Source organism: Penaeus chinensis, chromosome 9 (genome assembly GCF_019202785.1).
Source record: "Penaeus chinensis breed Huanghai No. 1 chromosome 9, ASM1920278v2, whole genome shotgun sequence".
Taxonomy (NCBI): domain Eukaryota; kingdom Metazoa; phylum Arthropoda; class Malacostraca; order Decapoda; family Penaeidae; genus Penaeus; species Penaeus chinensis.
Genome location: NC_061827.1, coordinates 36,833,858 through 36,836,357, shown reverse-complemented (window position 1 = coordinate 36,836,357; position 2,500 = coordinate 36,833,858). Strand labels below are relative to the sequence as shown.

General features: G+C 35.6%; 1 protein-coding gene across 3 annotated transcripts in view; it reads right to left on the bottom strand.

Moving 5' to 3' along the window:
* LOC125029081 (replication protein A 70 kDa DNA-binding subunit-like) overlaps window positions 1-2,500 on the bottom strand; it is a 9,737-nt gene that overhangs the window by 1,329 nt on the left and 5,908 nt on the right. For all 3 annotated transcript variants that reach the window (XM_047618844.1, XM_047618846.1, XM_047618847.1), the window contains exons 7-13: window positions 2,446-2,500; window positions 2,143-2,239; window positions 1,707-1,819; window positions 1,422-1,556; window positions 1,111-1,219; window positions 549-790; window positions 183-377 (exon numbers count right to left, since the gene is read on the bottom strand). The exon at window positions 2,446-2,500 is cut by the window's right edge and continues 50 nt beyond it. In XM_047618844.1, the coding sequence (XP_047474800.1) occupies window positions 183-377; window positions 549-790; window positions 1,111-1,219; window positions 1,422-1,556; window positions 1,707-1,819; window positions 2,143-2,239; window positions 2,446-2,500 (946 nt within the window). The remainder of the gene's footprint in view (window positions 1-182; window positions 378-548; window positions 791-1,110; window positions 1,220-1,421; window positions 1,557-1,706; window positions 1,820-2,142; window positions 2,240-2,445) is intronic.

Genomic DNA, 2,500 nt, shown 5'->3' with positions numbered 1-2,500 from the left:
CTTTTTAAAATTTAATATATATATAATCTATTATTATCATTACTATCATTAACTATCTATTTATTCATTTTTACCGTGTGGTAACACTGTAAATCCAAAGAATATCATTATAGTAGCAATGAAATTGAAAACCAAACTAAGCAGTATGGATGTCTAAACCACATGCATGTTCAAAAACTTACATTGTACGTCTCCATTTTGACACGAAGCTTGAAGGAAAAGCTCTTGAAAGCTGCTTCCGTGAAGATGTTTTGGAATTTGTCTGCGTTGTTCTCTCTCATGAAGCCTAATTCTGAGCTGGTGGTTCCAAGGAGCACCTCAGCCTGATCTTGGAAAACTGTGACCCATTGATTGTCCGATATATCAGCAAGGTTGGCCTGCAGGGGGAGACAGAGGAGAAAGATATTGCATGAAGTGGAGTGTTTAGTCTTTTAAAAAGGTTATCTTATAAGGGAGGGGGAAAGTATTCTGTGAAACTAAATATTTTCATATGAATAACTTTAAAAAAAGCAATTTCAGCATATAAAAAATATATCCACAAAACTCACAGACAACATCAGCCGCCAGTTGAAACTGTCATATTCACGGTTACACTTTTCACATCTGTAAAGACCATTGTTCATGTCGACCACCTTCTTGTTGCAACCATCTGAGGGGCATGCTGAATAAAGGCAGTTCTCCTTGCGTATCAACACAACGGAAGCCTTTGTGGTGTAATAATCAGCTTGATCTCCACTACCCAAGTTCTCCAGCTTGGCCTCACCAAATGTTTTGAAGTTGGAGCCCATACCTATGAAAGAAGGAAGGATGCACATTTTAATCTATTTTTGAGAAAGAGACAAAATAATAAATAATGAAGGAACTACACCCACACCCACAAACAACAACAACAACAAAAAAACATTCCTACTGCTACATGCAGTTCCCAATTTAAAAACGTTTGAATTTTTCTTAATCTGCTACAAAATCATTTACCCATACATAAGATTCTGAATTCTGTTGCTCTGCTAGATTTTAAAATATTTTCTTATTTCGTTTTATCTTAATTTTTTTTACTGATTATGTGATACTATAACAATTATATTGCTGAGGATATCTAAGGTTTCTCACCTGCTGAGCCACCACCACGCTGATTGGAAAGGTTGACTGTCTCTGCCGAGTTGCCTCCATTATCAAACCATCCCTTCAATTTGTGGGCTTCACGGATATCTGGGTTGATCTACAGAGAAAAAACGTATTAAAGATATATTCCATGATGTATCATAAACCCAAGTATAATACCTTACATAATCTTTTTTTTTTTTTTCTTTAAACAACATTTGTAGGTCCATGTTATTGAGAACATGCAAGAAAAAGGGAGATGGAGGGGAGAGATCAGAACCATTTACATTATAACTATTAACGGAGGCACTACTAAATACCTGCAGTGTTGATGACGACATCAAAGACAAAGAACGCCCATTGAAATCGGACAATTTTGCACCCTTCACAGCCAATACAGGTTGCTGTGATCCATCAAAGTTCTCTGCCTGACGTCCCCAAAGGGTAAGACGTACCTGAAATATCATAAGAGCTTACAATCTTGTGACCATAATCACTTCGTTCACTCAATGAATTGTTCAATAATTCTTGATCATGACCTGATGATCAATTTTCTCTAAATTCATTTCATCATCCAAAATGTATAATCGAAGAGTGAAACTTACCTCTCTATTTGTATCATCAACCACCTGCACATCTCTCTTCTTAAGTTCTTTGCCACTGGCCTTTGATGTAATAGAGGCTACTTCCATAGCTTCCTTGCAAACACCAATAACATCTGAAAATGGTAGAAAGGGAAAACAAGTTATATATATCAAAAAGGCAAAGCAAAACATACTTCTTATAATGTATGAAATAAACATGGATCTCTCTTCTTTATAATCCAAGGGAAAGGCAATCTAAATAGAAATTATGCCAAATACAGTTATAGCTAGTAGTGTTCTCGATGTGAAAAACTAAACAGTGGTCTGTCAATCAGCACTCTCAAGGGGAATACAGCATTATGAGACTACTACGAAAAGCATTACAGCAGTTCATGGTTTAAAGGAATCTATGTCATTAGAATTACTAACTCAATAAAGGGATGCAAACAGAACTTACCAATGATGGTATCTTTCTCCAGAGACTCGAGCTGATCCAGAGGGACGAAATTGAACTGCATGGTAGGAATGTCACTAGCTTCATGACAGGGAGTGACCTGTAGATTCACAGAAACTTTAGATATTCCCATTATCATTTATCATCAAAACAATGATAAAAACAATAGAATAAAATTATAGCAAACTGGGTATGTGAAATATTTAACTAAATGTGCCCATTGTAATATCTTTCAATTTTTGTCAAAACTTTATGGCAATCTTTTCTTTTGATATACATAATACAACGGATACTGAGAAATCATACCTCTGTCATCTTGTTGAAAGTCATCTCATAATCATTATTGAGGGTGGAGTACTGT